The sequence below is a fragment of the Schistocerca nitens genome, chromosome 8, assembly GCF_023898315.1.
Source record: "Schistocerca nitens isolate TAMUIC-IGC-003100 chromosome 8, iqSchNite1.1, whole genome shotgun sequence".
Lineage (NCBI taxonomy): Eukaryota > Metazoa > Arthropoda > Insecta > Orthoptera > Acrididae > Schistocerca > Schistocerca nitens.
The window spans coordinates 302,611,179-302,629,267 of NC_064621.1; the positions used below are offsets into that span (position 1 = coordinate 302,611,179).

General features: G+C 41.5%; 1 protein-coding gene across 2 annotated transcripts in view; it reads left to right on the forward strand.

Moving 5' to 3' along the window:
- Positions 1-12,348: 12,348 nt before the first annotated feature.
- The window catches only part of LOC126198945 (malate synthase-like), a 124,106-nt gene continuing 118,365 nt past the window's right edge, over positions 12,349-18,089 (forward strand). For both annotated transcript variants that reach the window (XM_049935588.1, XM_049935589.1), the window contains exon 1: positions 12,349-12,429. In XM_049935588.1, the coding sequence (XP_049791545.1) occupies positions 12,361-12,429 (69 nt within the window). In that variant the 5' untranslated portion in view covers positions 12,349-12,360. The remainder of the gene's footprint in view (positions 12,430-18,089) is intronic.

An 18,089-nucleotide genomic window follows, 5' to 3' on the forward strand; every position in this document is an offset into this window, starting at 1 on the left:
CACTGTCTGCGTACTGGATTCGTGGAGGCAACTTCTTGTGATTACCTCGGATTATTCTTGCGTTTGAACATGATCTCTTGTATGTTCGTCGCTTTACGATGTCAAGAGTGTAGTTCACGAGTCTGCATGGCATGGATTATTCTGTCGTGTATTGGGCGTCGGACGTTAGGTAGATTTTGCGACAGTGTTGGTGTTGCGTTTAACTGTGACTGGTTTGAGTTCCCATCCTGTTAAGTGAGTATAACACTGGGCTGCCTGTCTCACCTTACGTTTGAGAGACTTTCCCAGGTCGAGCTTTGGAGCACTGTCTGTGGATCACTCCCTTCTTTATTTGATATGATTGTCAATCGTTTAAAAAATAATATTTTGCTTAAATTATTCCTTTTACTTGTGGCCTTCAGCCGACAAATAATTTGAATTTTTTCTTAATAAGGCCTTCAGCCGTCAGCATAGCTTGTGGTACAGTAAAAAAAAAAATTTAATCATTCTTTTAAAATTTATTTCAATATTTTCAACGTGTAATTCTCTTTCTGACTTGTAATTCAGGCTTTCAGCCGTTAATTGTTTGTGGTACTGCTTGTGGCCTTCATCCGACACACAATTTTGAATTCTTTCTTAATAAGGCCTTCAGCCCTCAGTGTAACTTATGTAACAAAAAATGGTTCAAATGGCTCTGAGCACTATGGGACTTAACTTCTGAGGTCATCAGTCCCCTAGAACTTCGAACTACTTAAACCTAACTAACCTAAGGACACCACACGCACCAATGCCCGAGGCAGGATTCGAACCTGTGACCGTAGCGGTCACGCGGTTCCAGACTGTAGCACCTAGAACCGCTCGGCCGCCACGGCCGGCACTTACGTTACAGTCAGTAATTTTATGATTGTTTTAAAATTTATTTTAATATTTTCAACGTGTAATTGTCTTCCTGATTTGTAATTCAGGCCTTCAGCCGTTAATCGTTCTGTGGTATTGCTTGTGATCTTCAGCCGACAAATAATTTGAACTCTTTCTTAATAAGGCCTTCAGCCGTCAGTGTAGTTTGTGTTACTGTCAATTACTTTAAAATGATTGTTGAAAATTATTACCTTAAATAAAGTGTATGTGTTTACTGTGCAACCAACGGTAGCTGAGTAAGGCCCCGTCCACTCATTTTCCTGCTTTCCCTAAGTCCCACGTTTCACATCTATCCTTGGGAATATGTGCACCCCTACATTCAGTTTGTTTTTTCTCGGGAGGGTGATATCTACTCTTAGGACAATGTAACGTGTCACACAGCTCTCAGTGTAGGTGTGAGGTTCGAAGAGCACTGGGATGAGTTTACCATATTCCCCTGGCCACCAAACTCCCCGGATTTATGCCCAATCGAGAATCCAGCCGCCTCGATCGGGCTGTTCGCGCCATGGATCCACATCCGTGAGATCTAGCTCAGCTGGTCACGGCATTTGAAACAGCATCGCTCCATATCCCTATCGGTATCTTACAGAACCCCACTGACCCCAGCATGTCTCGCAGTGGTCTGCACTGCATAAGGTTAGTCAGGCTTTTGACAGGTGTTCAATTACCGTGACTAGACAGAGCAAGACCGCAAATAATTATGACTCGTCGCGTAACTTCACTCCCCTGGCATTGCATTGCGAATTTTTGATGAAAACTACCATTGTTGCAAGTTGACACTGATTGCATTGTCATATACTGACGACGTAATGACTTGTACGTTGTTATACTTAAGGCTGTTGGCAGCCATCAAGGGCTTTCCAAGCCAGTAAATCAGAGATACGATACAGAGAACAGACAAAAGTGGTAGCATTTAGGTTGCCGAAGATAAATAGTAACACTAGACGCTCTTGGCAGCTGTCCCACGGGAGACGTGGAGACGTTTCACTTCAGAGAATTAACTGGTAACTCCACCCACCGCCTAGATGCTGTTATAAGATCACAGCAGAAGATGGCCACGGAAAAGTACATCTTAGCAGGGGTGCAATCTTGATACCTGCTCCTGAGAACTGCAACGTCACAAAAGGGCTGAGGGCGGGAGAAAGTGACGTGAAACACTGTTGCTGCTGGCCACAATAGGAGTGCCAGTGACGTTTACCTTTCAGCTGAACGCTGTTGCCATCAGACTTGGAGTTTGTTAGTGCAAAGTCCACAAGCATCCGTACCTATCGAGTAGGAGAAGATCCACATGATTCACCCTGAAGGTGCAGAACGACTCGTCAGATTGGCCGAGGCTTGTTAAGTGCCGGTGGATTGATGGGTCGAGTATAGGAAGGCAGAAATAGTGCGCCGCCACGAGTCTTTAAAAATCCATATTTTTGTATTCAGAGGGAGTTCTCAGTCAGATCCTTGGGGCGCTGACTCCGTGTTGCTCGTGACCAGCCTCGGCAAGCTACCACATGTGTTTTTCACTTGGAGAGCTGCTCTCAAGTTTGTACCTAACGAGCCGCTAGTGTCCGCTACTACTGTTAGCTATCACCCCCATGGATTCAAACACTGACTTCTATTGTGCAGCCAGTTGCCTCCTCTACTTTTTTCTAAAGTTAGAATTACCCTTCGGAGTAGTAGTTAGTCTGATCCGTAATAAATAGTGTTAATCACACCACCGAGTTTCATGAGTCTGCTGCTGCCAGCACTTTGCCGCGTCCCAAAATCCGCGCCTCTCGTAGTTGCCCTGTGACTGTGTTTGGCGCTGATCCAAGTCGTCAGCCTGCCTTCAATAGGAATTTGTCTTTCTGCATTTGCTCCTCACTGCTCGAAAATTGCAGACTGACCTCATACACCCGGTTTTCCCTTTATCCTGCGTTAGGACACGACAGAATGCTCACCAAAATATGTTTACCGTCACTGGGATTCAGCTTGTGCACAGACAGACAGGAGTATGTCCCCACCTTGAACGTGCACAGAATCGCTGACACAAAATATCATGTTAATACCTGTGTGCATACATAGCGCTACAGTCTGTGGTGGCTGAACTTTCGCTCTCTGGGGCTGAAGGAAAAGTGGTCTTCACTGGTGGCAGAGGAAGGTGTAATGTCACGACTTAGACTCACCTAAATTTGCAAACCCATGCAGAGTTAGGGAAAGTTGACAAAGGGCAGAAAAGTTATTTCTGGAGAACCAACATTCGGTTCAGATTACAATCCATTAAGGTGAAACGGATGACTTGTGCATGAAAGTATTGAAATGGTCTAAATGTGGACAGTTACAGAAAATACCAGTACTGTTACTGATGTGTCGGCAGCTGGGCCAACACCTTGTAGATAGAGGTGGCTTAAAGGGCACGCGAGACTAACGCAGACGGGCGTGAAGTACTGGAACAGGATACGTAATTAATGCTATGAAGAAAAGAACGGAGCTTCTCATATACTTATCTTTAATTTCTTCTTGTACATCTCCATGGTGAACACAAGTGAGACTCTAAGTACAATCACTGTAAGGCTAATGGCGCCTTGCTAGTTCGTAGCCATTAACTTAGCTGAAGGCTATTCTGTCTCTCGGCTAATGAGAGAGAAAGGCTTCGTACGTCTAGTCGCTAGCTCTGTCGTCCGTACAACTGGGATGAGTTCGAGTCAGTCTCTCGAGACCTGCCTTGTGGTGGCGCTAGGTTTGCGATCACACAGTGGCGACACGCGGGTCCGACATGTACTACAGGACCGCGGCCGATTTAAGCTACCACCTAGCACGTGTGGTGTCTGGCTGTGACACCACAGTTATAGAAAATACCAGTACTGACAGCCACCGAGATGCAAATCCTTGTTTCAGTGGGCCATCTGCGAAACATTATTAGGAGTTTGCCCCCCCTTCTAAAATTTAACCTTCGGGGTCTTCCAGCCAACAGTGTCATATAAATCTTACTTTATACAATCTTTCCGAACAGTTTCATTTATTATTTTTTATAGAATAGTACGACAATTTATTTTAAGGTAATGTCTTGAACACTTAAGTTCTTCACTGTACCATTACCGGCTTCGGCTGTTGTCATCTTCAGATCATAAAAATTTTTTGGACATAAGTATCAACGTCAATATCTAGAGACCTAGATGCAAAGTAAGTGAGCATTTGTTGCGTTGTTCTACGAAACTACTGGCCCGTGTTCAGTTCTTGGTGGGAACTTTCTTTTCATTACATATTTCTTTCGCGCATGTGATAATGTTGTGATAATCGAAATACCTTTCTTTGCCTTTTTTTAAGTAAAACATCGGGAGGTGTAATTAATATTTAGTAACGTATTGACAGTTATTTTCATCGTGATACATAGCACAGAAATACACTTAAAGTGTATTATTGCTTAATCCTAACTGATCGTCTGTTAGGGAGCATTCTCGCAATCAGCGCAGAAACAGGCAAAACATAAATATTCGTCGCACCATGCGCAACACATTCTTTCGTGGAATACAAATCTGATTCACTTTGGTAAAAACATATCTACCAAATATCAATTCAGATTTGTACCAAGCGTGTAAAACCATATGGTGAATGACAGGCGTGGACAACTGGTTGTAGACCGACAAATGAATTTAGATAGCGTTCGTCCCATCTTGTAATTCTCTGCTCCGCTGTGATGTCGCATTATTTCGAAGTCGTGCGAGGAAATCTTTACCTGTTGGAAAAAGTAAACATCATACGGTTAATAAAGAGGGGTAAATTTCCGTGGTATCAATTTTAAGGTCCAGCTCGGTTGAGCAGCATCATCTACGAAAGTCCTACCTATCGCATCTTGTATCACGATGAAAAAGAGTTAATGCATTATATATACTTATTTTCTTATTAATCACACCTCCGATAATCTACTTCACAAAAAGGAAAGAAAGGCATTCCTATTATGAGAAAATTTTCAGATACCTCGAAAAAAAATATCGAATAAAAAGATACGACCACGGATCAAACACAAACCAATAGCTTCGTAGTCTATGCCTTGACCACATTTTTTTCGTTGTTGTTCTCGTCATTTAGTCTGGATGGATGTCACATGACACCCCTTCCAGTCCATAGTTTTTTGATACTTCACCGTTTTGTGTGTGTGTGTGTGTGTGTGTGTGTGTGTGTGTCTGTGTCTGTGTCTGTGTGTGTGTGCAGCCAGCCTCTGACCGCACTCGCTCTGCTAGACATGTAGGTACAATGACGGATACCCAAGCTACAGTATGAAAACACAAAAATATTAATAGCTCGAACATTAATAACGTTGGGCGCCATATTACATTAATCAGAAAGATTTGTTCTTAGACGATGTTTCGATTTACACCATTGAAAATCCTTCATCGCTTTTATCTCGACTTTTTTTACAGTTGGGGAGTGTCTAGCAAAAGCGGAAAGATATCTTTTAGTTTTCCATGTATAACGTCCTAGCAAAACTTATTCAACATCAGTGATCTACATGTGAGACCTTTCCCTTGTAAGACTAACAAGAAATTAAGCATTTCAACACTTCGAGCCCGATGATCTAGTAGTAAAGCGAATGCCTGGAAACCGACGAGTCGAAGGATCGAATCCCAGTTGGACTAAGGAATATTTCAGTATGCCTTTAATGTAGGGTTCACTTGCCCTTACTTGTCAAGATACGCCATGAACGACGCATGGATCACGTTCCACGTTAAAGTCTGACCGTTTCCCCCGGTAGGATTTTTGCAGTGAACTTTTATTAAATACAATTAAGTTGGAGGTGAAACCGTTACAAGTTTGAAGCCGATGTCAGCCATGTTAGTAGCCCCAAACATTAGCTTCTAGTGAAACTGTTTTGATAAAAAAAAATGCCAGGTTGCTTACAGGTATACCAGTCGTTCTGACTATTGTCTAAAGAGTGAAGGTGTCACATTTCATTCGTAAGTGAACTCGTTCAAGCGGTATTTTCTTTTGTATGCATGAATTTCAGCTGCGCCTGGATACTTTTATTCTAGCAGTATTGTTGTTGTGGTCTTCAGTCCAGAGACAGGTTTGATGCAGCTCTCCATGCTACTCTATCGTGTGCAAGCGTCTTCATCTCCCAATACCTACTGCAACCTACGTCCTTCTGAATCTGTTTAGTATTTTCATCTCTTGGTCTCCCTCTACGATTGTTACCCTCCACGCTGCCCTCCAATACTAAACTGGTGATCCCTTGATGCCCCAGAACATGTCCTACAAACCGATCCCTTCTTCTAGTCAAGTTGTGCCACAAATTTCTCTTCTCCCCAGTTCTATTCAATACCCCCTCATTAGTTATGTGATCTACCCATCTAATCTTCAGCATTCTTCTGTAGCACCACATTTCAAATGCTTCTATTCTCTTTTTGTCTAAACTATTTATTGCCCACATTTCACTTCCATACATAGCTACACTCCATACAAATACCTTCAGAAAAGACTTCTTGACACCTACATCTATACTCGATGTTAAATATCTCTTCTTCAGAAACACTTTCCTTGCCATTGCCAGTCTACATTTTATATCCCCTCTACGTCGACCATCATCAGTTATTTTTCTCCTCAAATAGCAAAACTCATTTACTACTTTAAGCGTCTCATTTGCTAATCTAATACCCTCAGCATCACCCAATTTAATTCGACTACATTCCATTATCCTCGTCTTGCTTATGTTGATGTTCATCTTACATCCTCCTTTCAAGACACTCAAGACACTGTCCATTCCGTTCAACTGCTCTTCCAAGTCCTTTGCTGTCTCTGACAGAATTACAATGTCATCGGCGAATCTCATAGTTTTTATTTCTTCTCCATGGATTTTAATTCCTACTCCAAATTTTCCTTTTGTTTCTTTTACTGCATGCGCAATATACAGATTGAATAGCATCTGAGATAGGCTACAACCCTGTCTCACTCCCTTCCCAATCACTGCTTTCCTTTCATGCCCCTCGACTCTTATAACTGCCATCTGGTTTCTGTACAAATTGTAAATAGCCTTTCGCTCCCTGAATTTTACCCCTGCCACCTTCAGAATTTGAAAGAGAGTATTCCAGTCAACATTGTCAAAAGCTTTCTCTAAGTCTACAAATGCTAGAAACGTAGGTTTGCCTTTCCTTAATCTTTCTTCTAAGATAAGTCATAGGGTCAGTATTGCCTCACGTTTTCCAATATTTCTATGGAATCCAAACTGATCTTCCCCGAGGTCGGCTTCTACCAGTTTTTCCATTCGTCTGTAAAGAATTCGCGTTAGTACTTTGCAGCCGTGGCTTATTAAACTGATAGTTCGGTAATTTTCACATCTGTCAACACCTGCTTTCTTTGGGATTGGAAGTATTGCATTCTTCTTGAAGTCTGAGGGAATTTCGCCTGTCTCATACATCTTGCTCACCAGATGGTGGAGTTTTGTCAGGACTGGCTCTCCCAAGGCTGTCAGTAGTTCTAATGGAATGTTGTCTACTCCCGGGGCCTTGTTTCGACTTAGGTGTTTCAGTGCTCTGTCAAACTCTTCACGCAGTATCATATCTCCCATTTCATCTTCATCTACATCATCTTCCATTTCCATAATATTGTCCTCAAGAACATCGCCCTTGTATAGACCCTCTATATACTCCTTCCACCTTTCTGCTTTCCCTTCATTGCTTAGAACTGGGTTCCCATCTGAGCTCTTGATATTCATGCAAGTGGTTATCCTTTCTCCAAAGGTCTTTTTATTTTTCCTGTATCTATTTTACCCCTCGTGAGATAAGCCTCTACATCCTTACATTTGTCCTCTAGCCATCCCTACTTAGCCATTTTGCACTTCCTGTTGATCTCATTTTTGGAGACGTTTGTATTCCTTTTTGCCTGCTTCATTTACTGCATTTTTGTATTTTCTCCTTTCATAATTTAAATTTAGTATCTCTTATGTTACCCAAGGATTTCTATTAGCCCTCGTCGTTTTACCTACTTGATCCTGTACTGCCTTCACTATTTCATCCCTCAAAGTTACCCATTCTTCTTCTACTGTATTTCTTTCTCCAATTCTTGCCAGTCGTTCCCTAAAGCTCTGCCTGAGACTCTGTACCACCACTGGTTTAGTCAGTTTATCCAGGTCCCATCTCCTTAAATTCCCTCCTTTTTGCAGTTTCTTTAGTTTTAATCTACAGTTGATAAGCAACAGATTGTGGTCAGAGTCCACATCTGCCCCCGGAAATGTCTTACAGTTTAAAACCTGGATCCTAATTCTCTGTCTTACTATTATATTATCTATTAAAAAGGGAAATGGATGGGTTAATGTTAGATATAGTGGGATTTAATGATGTTCGGTGGCAGGAGGAACACGACTTTTGGTCAGATGAATACAGGGTTATAAATAGAAAATCAAATAGGGGTAATGCAGGAGTAGGTTTAATAATGAATAAAAAAAATAGGAGTGCGGGTAAACTACTACAAACAGCATAGTGAACGCATTATTGTGTCCAAGATAGACACGAAGCCTACGCCTACTACAGTAGTACAAGTTTATATGCCAACTAGCTCTGCAGATCATGAAGAAATTGATGAAATATATAACGAGATAAACGGAATTATTCAGGTAGTGAAGGGAGACGAAAATTTAATAGTCATGGGTGACTGGAATTCAACAGTAGGAAAAGGAAGAGAAGGAAACGTAGTAGGTGAATATGGATTAGGGCTAAGAAATGAAGGAGGAAGCCGCCTGGTAGTATTTTGTGCAGAGCATAACTTAATCATAGCTAACACTTGGTTCAAGAATCATGAAAGAAGGTTGTATACGTGGAAGAATCCTGGAGATACTAGAAGGTGTCAGATAGATTATATAATGGTAGGACAGAGATTTAGGAACCAGGTTTTAAATTGTAAGACATTTCCAGGGACAGATGTGGACTCTGACCACAATCTATTGGTTATGAACTGTAGATTAAACCAAAGAAACTGCAAAAAGGTGGGAAATTAAGGAGATGGGACCTGGGTAAACTGAAAGAACCAGAGGTTGTAGGGAGTTTCAGGGAGCGCATAAGGGGACAATTGACAGGAATGGGTGAAGGAAATACAGGAGAAGAAGAATAGGTAGCTTTGAGGGATGAAATAGTGAAGGCAGTACAGGATCAAATAGATAAAAAGACGAAGGCTAATAGAAATCCTTGGGTAACATAAGAGATACTAAATTTAAATGATGAAAGAAGAAAATACAAAAATGCAGTAAATGAAGCAGGCAAAAAGGAATACAAACGTCTCAAAAATGAGATCGACAGGAAGTGCAAAATGGCTAAGCAGGGATGGCTAGAGGACAAATGTAAGGATGTAGAGGCTTATCTCACGAGGGGTAAGATAGATACAGGAAAAATAAAAAGACCTTTGGAGAAAGGATAACCACTTGCATGAATATCAAGAGCTCAGATGGGAACCCAGTTCTAAGCAATGAAGGGAAAGCAGAAAGGTGGAAGGAGTATATAGAGGGTCTATACAAGGGCGATGTTCTTGAGGACAATATTATGGAAATGGAAGATGATGTAGATGAAGATGAAATGGGAGATATGATACTGCGTGATGAGTTTGACAGAGCACTGAAACACCTAAGTCGAAACAAGGCCCCGGGAGTAGACAACATTCCATTAGAACTACTGACAGCCTTGGGAGAGCCAGTCCTGACAAAACTCCACCATCTGGTGAGCAAGATGTATGAGACAGGCGAAATTCCCTCAGACTTCAAGAAGTATGTAATACTTCCAATCCCAAAGAAAGCAGGTGTTGATAGATGTGAAAATTACCGAACTATCAGTTTAATAAGCCACGGCTGCAAAGTACTAACGCGAATTCTTTACAGACGAATGGAAAAACTGGTAGAAGCCGACCTCGGGGAAGATCAGTTTGGATTCCATAGAAATATTGGAACACGTGAGGCAATACTGACCCTATGACTTATCTTAGAAGAAAGATTAAGGAAAGGCAAACCTACGTTTCTAGCATTTGTAGACTTAGAGAAAGCTTTTGACAATGTTGACTGGAATACTCTCTTTCAAATTCTGAAGGTGGCAGGGGTAAAATTCAGGGAGCGAAAGGCTATTTACAATTTGTACAGAAACCAGATGGCAGTTACAAGAGTCGAGGGACATGAAAGGGAATCAGTGGTTGGGAAGGGAGTGAGACAGGGTTGTAGCCTCTCCCCGATGCTATTCAATCTGTATATTGAGCAAGCAGTAAAGGAAACAAAAGGAAAATTTGGAGTAGGCATTAAAATCCATGGAGAAAAAATTAAAACTTTGAGGTTTGCCGATGACATTGGAATTCTGTCAGAGACAGCAAAGCACTTGGAAGAGCAGTTGAACGGAATGGACACTGTCTTGAAAGGAGGATATAAGATGAACGTCAACAAAAGCAAAACGAGGATACTGGAATGTAGTCGAATTAAATTGGGTGATTCTGAGGGAATTAGATTAGGAAATGAGACACTTAAAGTAGTAAAGGAGTTTTGCTATTTGGGGAGCAAAATAACTGATGATGGTCGACGTAGAGAGGATATAAAATGTAGACTGGTAATGGCAAGGAAAGCGTTTCTGAAGAAGAGAAATTTGTTAACATCGCGTATCGATTTAAGTGTCAGGAAGTCGTTTCTGAAAGTATTTGTATGGGGTGTAGCCATGTATGGAAGTTTAACGTGGACGATAAATAGTTTAGACAAGAAGAGAATAGAAGCTTTCGAAATGTGGTGCTACAGAAGAATGCTGATGATTAGATGGGTAGATCACATAACTAATGAGGTATTGAATGGAATTGGGGAGAAGAGGTGTTTGTGGCACAACTCGACTAGAAGACGGGATCGGTTGGTAGGACATGTTCTGAGGATTTAAGGGATCACCAATTTAGTACTGGAGGTCAGCGTGAAGGGTAAAAATCGTAGAGGGAGACCAAGAGATGAATACACTAAACAGATTCAGAAGGATGTAGGCTGCAGGAGGCACTGGGAGATGAAGCTTGCACAGGATAGAGTAGTATGGAGAGCTGCATCAAACCTGTCTCAGGACTGAAGACCACAACAACAACATCTCGTCATACATTTCACCAAATGGCTCTGAGCACTATGGGACTTAACATCTGTGGTCATCAGTCCCCTAGAACTTAGAACTACTTAAACCTAACTAACCTAAGGACATCACACACATCCATTCTGCGACCGTAGCAGTTACGCGGTTCCAGACTGAAGCGCCTAGAACCGCACATTTCATTAATCTCATCGTCATCTGCGAAGCTAGTCGGCATATAAACTTATACTACTGTGGTAGGCGTGGGTTTTGTATCTATCTTAACTGCTGGAACACGAAGGCGGCGTTTTTACATCTTATGCTTCGCTTCTTGGTTATTCTAAACATATAACAAAAATAAGTTACGCTGACGAGGCCAAATTCATTGTATTACTGGATCAAATATGCCTTTAGGACCACAAAAACGTCTGAAAATACCTTACTGACGCTGATTATTCACGAAATTTGATATTTACTATTTAAAACAAGTGTGGCGCGGAGACGACAGAAATTAAGAACAAGACGCAACTGTCAACAGTAGTCTGCTAGTCTTTAGAGTCTTGCAATCGCTGGCTGTCACGTAGGTAATGACAATAGCTGCAGCGAAGATTTTTCCGTTGGCATGTTCCGTAGCTCGTGCACTCAACATAAAACAGAGAAGAAAATATCTATTACGCCTATGTTTCCCATAGTATCGTAACACCCAGGACATTTGAATACACATAAAATCCCAGAGATTGAAAATATTGCTACAGGTGTAAAGTTCTTTTATTTAGAACACGACTGGCTTCGGGCTCTTATAAGCCCATCTTCTGGTGTCGTAACTTGGTGCTGTGACTCCGAGCTTAGTGGTGGACGAATGCAAGACGCGGTGTGCTACCACTGAGCGCAGAGCATGGAGTGTTCTAAATAAAAGAACCTAACAACTGTAGCTGTATTTTCAACCTCTGGTATAATGCTCGGTTTCGGATGTTCCTCCGACAGGATTGTTTGCACATAAAATCATTTTAACATATACTGCAATAGGTTAGGCGGGAAGAACAGCATTGTGAATGCTCCAATATCTTGCCACCCTGAAGAGTTGGTAGACGACAACAATGAGAAAGGATTACAGGGAAGATTATCTATCATGGTTTCACTGTGACATTCCCCGGTCATAAAGAGGTTAAATAATTAATATTTAACGGTAAGAGTAGCACGAATACCTCAGTTTTTCCGGGTACACACCGAAATTATGCCTGTATCTTATGCGCATTCTTTATGGCTTGCCTCGTCTTGTTTGTCTTCAAGGGAAAGAACCCAGCCTGATAAGAGCAACAATGATAGAGGCGGCTCTCTGACGTTGCAGTAGAGAAGACCAGTGTGACCTCGCTCTGGCGGGACTCTGAACCCAGCTCGCTTATCAGCCCGGCCGCGGCTATTTCCAGTTTTTCGTGGGACCGCCATGGCGGCAGACGCAGCCACTGTACGGCGCCTACGCGTCCTCTCCAGGGTCATTGCTGGCGTCCGCAAGGTAGTGTACCTGCGCGTGCCCCACAGTAACTGACACCGATAAAGAACAGACAACGCTACCGCTCTCACAACTCTCCTTTTGCTACCTGCTGTGCCAGTACTCTCCTTCTGCTACCAGCTATGACCACTTATGAGATACTTGGTGTCCCAGGAGGAGTGGTCAACATTAAGGCATATGACAGGAACGATCATTCGAAGCAAAAGAGTCCAGTAAACGTGGTCTCTAAAATGCATACCTTAATATCTGTGAGCACTCTTCGTCTTCGATAGTGTGAAACAAATCTCCTCTGCTGCAAGCTCTTTGCTTTCCACGTTTTGGGGCAGGAAGTAGTATGGACCAAACCAATAAAAAGATTGTCTAGTAAATATGAGCTCTAAAATGCATACCTTAAGAGCTAAAAGCACTTTTACTGTAACATGTGTTTCATAGTAGCGAAGATAAACAAGCTTTCATAGATTTTAAGGTATGCACTTTAGAGTCCATGTTTACTAGACTTTTTTTCTTGTTTTCGTGCATATGGAGAGCAAAAAGCTTACAGTAAAAGAGATTTGTTTCATAGTATCGAAGATGAGGATGTGCTCATAGCTCTTAAAATATGCATTTTAGAGTCCATGTTTCCTGGACTTCTTTTGGTTCAAATGGCTCTAAGCACTATGGGACTTAACATCTGAGGTCATCAGTCCCCTAGACTAAGAACTACTTAAACCTAACTAATCTAAGGACATCACACCTCCATGCCAGAGGCAGGATTCGAACATGCGACCGCAGCAGCAGGACGGTTCCGGACTGAAGCGCCTAGAACCGCTCGGCCACAGCGGTCGGCGGACTACTTTTGCTTCGATTTATCGTTCCCGTGACGTCTCGAATATTAACCATTCTTCCTGGGGCACCCTGTGCAGCAATGTGCTGTAATACATAAATCGAAGAAAAAATGCTATCTATGCCTCATTTACATTCCCCTGGGTGCAATATTAAGTCTGTTGATGATTGTCAAAAGTACACAAACGAGTCAAATAAAAAAAAAGTTCTGCAACATGTTGTTTTGATTTGAGAACACGCTTTTTGGAGCACATAATCATTTACCCTTCGTTGTGTATACGCACATTTGTATTAGTTCCTAAACGATATCGTTAGTGGCTCTTTGTTATAAATTCCTGCGATTGTATTCTAAATTCAGTTTCAGAACTTTAAGTACACGACAGACGCATATGTATCTGTTACGCTTTTCGCTTATCTTCCAACCCGATATTAATGTTTAAGACTATGATGTTACTCTTCGTGCGCAGATACAGAACGTTAAATACTCTTCCACCCAAATTTCACACCGAAATTTTGTACCTGAGTCTGCAAAAGTATCGAACAATTATCGTTGATCATTATTTTACTATTTCTGTACTTCCTGTGACGTGTTTTTGTTCTATCTTATGAAGCTCATTTCATTGTATGGTATTTCGCCGCAGTACGATACCATAGTCAAGAATAGGCATCAGTGTGCGCGTCTTTTTGATAAGAGGATAGAGAGATATAAAGGATACTTTTGTAATAATGTTTTGTTTGCTTTATCGTGCAAAACGACCAGTAAACCACAAAGTGACCAGAAGCTGACATGTCGCGAACGTAGTTCATACATTTTAGTTTCCAAAAGTGGAAAAGTCGATTCAGATTTTATCCGATGAAACGCTCATTTTGGTGTCCTTGGATTTCTCGTTGTTCTATTAAATAAAAATTATTTCTCCTTAGGGAATTCTGTGGAACACAGCCACATGCGCGACAGCTTGCAGTCACCCGCATTTGTAGTGTATGACGCATGAGCAGGTTTTTAGCAATAATGACAATAAAATATATAGAATGTTTTCATATAATTTTAATGTGGTCGTGGTGGTTTATCGGATAGAGCACCAGTCTGCAGTCCTGGAGATCCCGACTTCAATTCCCGACAGAGGTAGATATTCGTCCTCCTAACAAACCCTCCACGACGGCATGCCTACTCGTCCAAATTTATGGTCTACATAGGACTGTGCCAGAAATTTAAGTGACAAAACTGAGAGCTTCATATGGCTAGCGTTTCGAAAAAATGGCATCTTCGGCGCGGGTCGAACGAGGCATGAGCCATTTAAGTCCGCTCAGTTTTCAGGCTGCGGTTGGGGCAGTGGAAAGATGGTAATCCGAGAGTTGTGGGATCGCTTCCCTAATTGGGTTGTTCACGTTGCTTACACTGTCAAGTAAACCGAAATAATGCTCAATATATTGTATTTATTAATATTTTCATAAAATGCAATAAAATGTAAAGCAAAGGAACATTTGGGGCTGCAAATAAATTTCCAGGAATGGATCATAATGCGAGCGAATGAGGACTTCGTATATCAAGTTAGATACTTTTATTATTTTACATTTGATGGTTTGTATGTTCTGGGGTGATATTCATGGTAGACATAGGAGTGGCAGCCGCGCGGGATTAGCCGAGCGGTCTCAGGCGCTGCAGTCATGGACTGTGCGGCTGGTCCCGGCGAAGGTTCGAGTCCTCCCTCGGACATGAGTGTGTGTGTTTGTCCTTAGTATAATTTAGGTTAAGGGACTGATGACCTTAGCTGTTAAGTCCCATAAGATTTCACACACATTTGAACATTTTTGAACAGGAGTGGCATCTTGCGCACGCTATAAACGCCGCTATTTTTACAGTTACATGGTTGTTTGAAAGTTACCATAGAAAAACAAACGTGGTTTATATTCGTGAGAGGTTCTCTCTCATCGCTCAGTTTGGCAGCAAAACATGCACAACGTTATCATTTCGCCAAATAATGGCTTGGATTGCTGCCGACATACCATGGAATTTGTTTTGATGCAGTCTTCTCCAAGGTCAAAATGAAACTAACGGAATACGAAGCCTTAATTACAATCTCTCCTCAAAATTTTATTTACAGAGTCCTCATGAAAATTTATTTCCAAGCCCAAATCTTCGTTTACTTTTCGTTTTCATACCGTTCATGAAAATAATAATAAACACGATATACTGAGTTTTATTTCAGTTTTTCTGCAGTCTAAGTAATGTAAAAATTCAAAATAAAAAATAAAGAAGTTTCCGTGTGAGGACTCGAACCCACGACCCTCACATTACCATTCTGTAATCTTTCTGCTGCGCCAACCGCTGCTTGGAAATTATGTTAACATAGATGGCTCATGCCTGGGCCGACCCGCGCCAACAGGGCTATTTTTTTTTTTTTAACCGCTTGACCATCTGGAGCTCCTGCTTCTGTCACTTTCATTTCTGGTCAACGCCTGCATATACTGTAAATCTGGACGAAATCAGTGATAACAGAGTAGGCGAGGTCCCCTTGTCAACCTGCTATCAAACAAGAAGTGGGGATCTTTCCCGGGGGTAAAAGACGACCAAACGAGGAACCGCCACTATCATCTTGCTAGTACCGCGGAAATTTTGCCTGACCCTGCCTGCAGTCAGAGCGATAGCTTAGCCACAGGCTTGTGCCACAGACTTTACGTTTCTATAACAACAATAAACTGTTGCATTACAAATATAAATAAATATTTTAATGTGATAATAATAGTTTGTTCTCTTCAGTGAATTCCACACTGCCTAAGCATAACGGTCAAGAAATTACAGTTCGAGCAAATACAGGCTTTGAAAAGCGTAAGCCCAAAAATTTGAAAATTTCACATATCACACGATTAAAAATAACCATTATTGCAGAAAACTCTCACAACTTTGATAACAACATTATCAACAGAATATAAAATCGAAGTGTGCATCTACAATTATCAGAACTTCAATAGGCACTCCGACTGCGGACACTAGTCCTTTTTTTTTAGTTGAGGACCTTTCCTTACTTAACTTCCTAGACTATGCTGGTTCTACGTTAGGTTTTTCGAACCATGTTGGATTTATTGGCGACACAATGGAACTGTCTCGAAATCTGGCAGAAAACCCGAAGAGATTCTAGTCGTATGTAAAGAGCACCAGTGGTGACAGGACACAACAAGTACCTTCACTGCTCCATAACAATAGTGATATAGATGACAGTGCCACTAAAGCAGAATTACGAAACACAGTTTGCCGAAATTCCTTCGCAAAAGAAGACGAAGTAAATAGCCCAGAATTTGAACCAAGAACGACTGTCAACAGAGTAACTTAGACGTAGATATCCTCGATGCAAGGAAACAGCTTAAAACGCTTAATAAAGGCAAGGTCTGCGGTCCAGATTGTATATCAGCAAGGTTTCCTTCATAGTACGCTGATACAATAGCTCCATACTTAGCAATCATATACAACCGCTTTCTCTTAGAAAGATCCTTGCCTCACAAGTGTCTTCTTACCAAACTGTGTGCCTATGGAGTATCGTCTCAGCTGTGGACTGAATTCGTGATTTCCTGTCAGGAAGGTCATAGTTCGTAATAACTGACGGAAAGCCATCGAGTAAAACAGAAATAATACCTGTCGTTGCCCAAGTAAGTGTTATAGGTTCTCTGCTGTTCCCGATCTGCATAAACGATTTAGGAGACAATCTGACTAGTCGTCTTAGCCCTCTTAGATTGTTTGCAGATGATGCTGTCAGTTACAGTCTTGTACAGTCATTTGGTGATCAAAACGAATTGCAGAATGATTTGGACAAGATATCTCTATGTTTCAAAAATTGATAATTGACTCCAAATAATGATAAATGTGAAGTCATCCAGATGAGTGCTAAAAGGAATCCGCTAAATTTCGGTTCGACGATAAATCACACAAGTTTAAACGCTTTAAACTCAGCTAAATACTAAGGGATTACAGTTACAAATAACTTACGTTGGAACGATCACGTAGATAATGTTATGGAGAAAGCAAACCAAAGACAGCTATTTACTGGCAGAACACTTAGAAAATATAACAGATCTAATGACAGTGCCTGCACTACGCTTGTTCGTCCTCTGATAGAGCACTGCTGCGCTGCATGGGATCCTTACGAAATAAGAGTGACGGAAGACATCGCAAAAGTTCAAAGAAGGCCAGCTACGTATGGAGGAATGATCATCATAATAAAATAACAGAAATCAGAGGTAGCACGGAATGATTTTATCGTTGGTTTTTCCCATGCGCTGTTCGAGACTGGAACGGTGGAGAAGTAACTTGAATGTGGTTCGATGAACCCTCTGCCAGGCACTTAGTTCTGAATTGCACATTAATGATGTATATACAGATACCGTACGGTTCGCCTTCGTATATGTACCTTTTCTACTCTGGAATGTCTGTGCAGCCGCAACCCCACCCACAAGAGTAAATGAAAAGTATCCTATGTTAAAAGTACCTTGTAAGGTTTAGCATTTCTTCCCGTTTTCGAGTCTTAGTTTTTTACGCCAGTTTAGTCTCCAGATGTTAGCTGTGAAATCTGAAACTTGATACATCTACACATATTTCAACGGGACTTCAAAACGTACGTTACACTCTATTAAGACAGACAAAAAAATTTATTGAATGCTGTCCTACATTTCAAAGTGACACAGATACATGACACTATTTTTCTATGTAGCCATCACGACCCTGTAAGAAACGGTTGGAACGTTCCATATCTTTTTTCATTTCCTCGACGATAAAAATACACTCCTTGGTCACAGATCCATTCGAGAATTTCTGTGTGGACGTCCTCATTATTGAAAAACCCATTTCTCCC